The 255-nt window shown below is 56.1% G+C and overlaps 1 protein-coding gene across 1 annotated transcript in view; it reads left to right on the top strand.

Moving 5' to 3' along the window:
• Positions 1 to 255, top strand: part of LOC119594510 (transcription factor RFX4-like) — a 33,789-nt gene that overhangs the window by 4,272 nt on the left and 29,262 nt on the right. The window contains exon 4 of the mRNA XM_037943540.1: positions 9 to 180. Coding sequence (XP_037799468.1) covers positions 9 to 180 — 172 coding nt within the window. The remainder of the gene's footprint in view (positions 1 to 8; positions 181 to 255) is intronic.

Genomic DNA, 255 nt, shown 5'->3' with positions numbered 1-255 from the left:
ACTACAAGTGGGGGGAGGAACCTACGGCCGCACTCCACGCCCGCGACCCTCATGTGGCTCGAGGAGAACTACGAGATGGCGGAGGGCGTGTGCATCCCGAGGAACACACTGTATCTCCACTACGTCGACTTCTGCAACAAGAAGATGTTGCAGCCTGTCAACGCCGCCAGCTTTGGGAAGGTGAGGCTCACGTCGTCGGCCGCGGATTGGCTTTCGTGTGTAAACGACAAACAAATAGACAAAACAAGCAAAAGA

Source organism: Penaeus monodon, chromosome 34 (assembly GCF_015228065.2).
Source record: "Penaeus monodon isolate SGIC_2016 chromosome 34, NSTDA_Pmon_1, whole genome shotgun sequence".
NCBI lineage: Eukaryota > Metazoa > Arthropoda > Malacostraca > Decapoda > Penaeidae > Penaeus > Penaeus monodon.
Note: the sequence above shows the minus strand (reverse complement) of the source record. Positions and strands in the feature narration are given on the sequence as shown.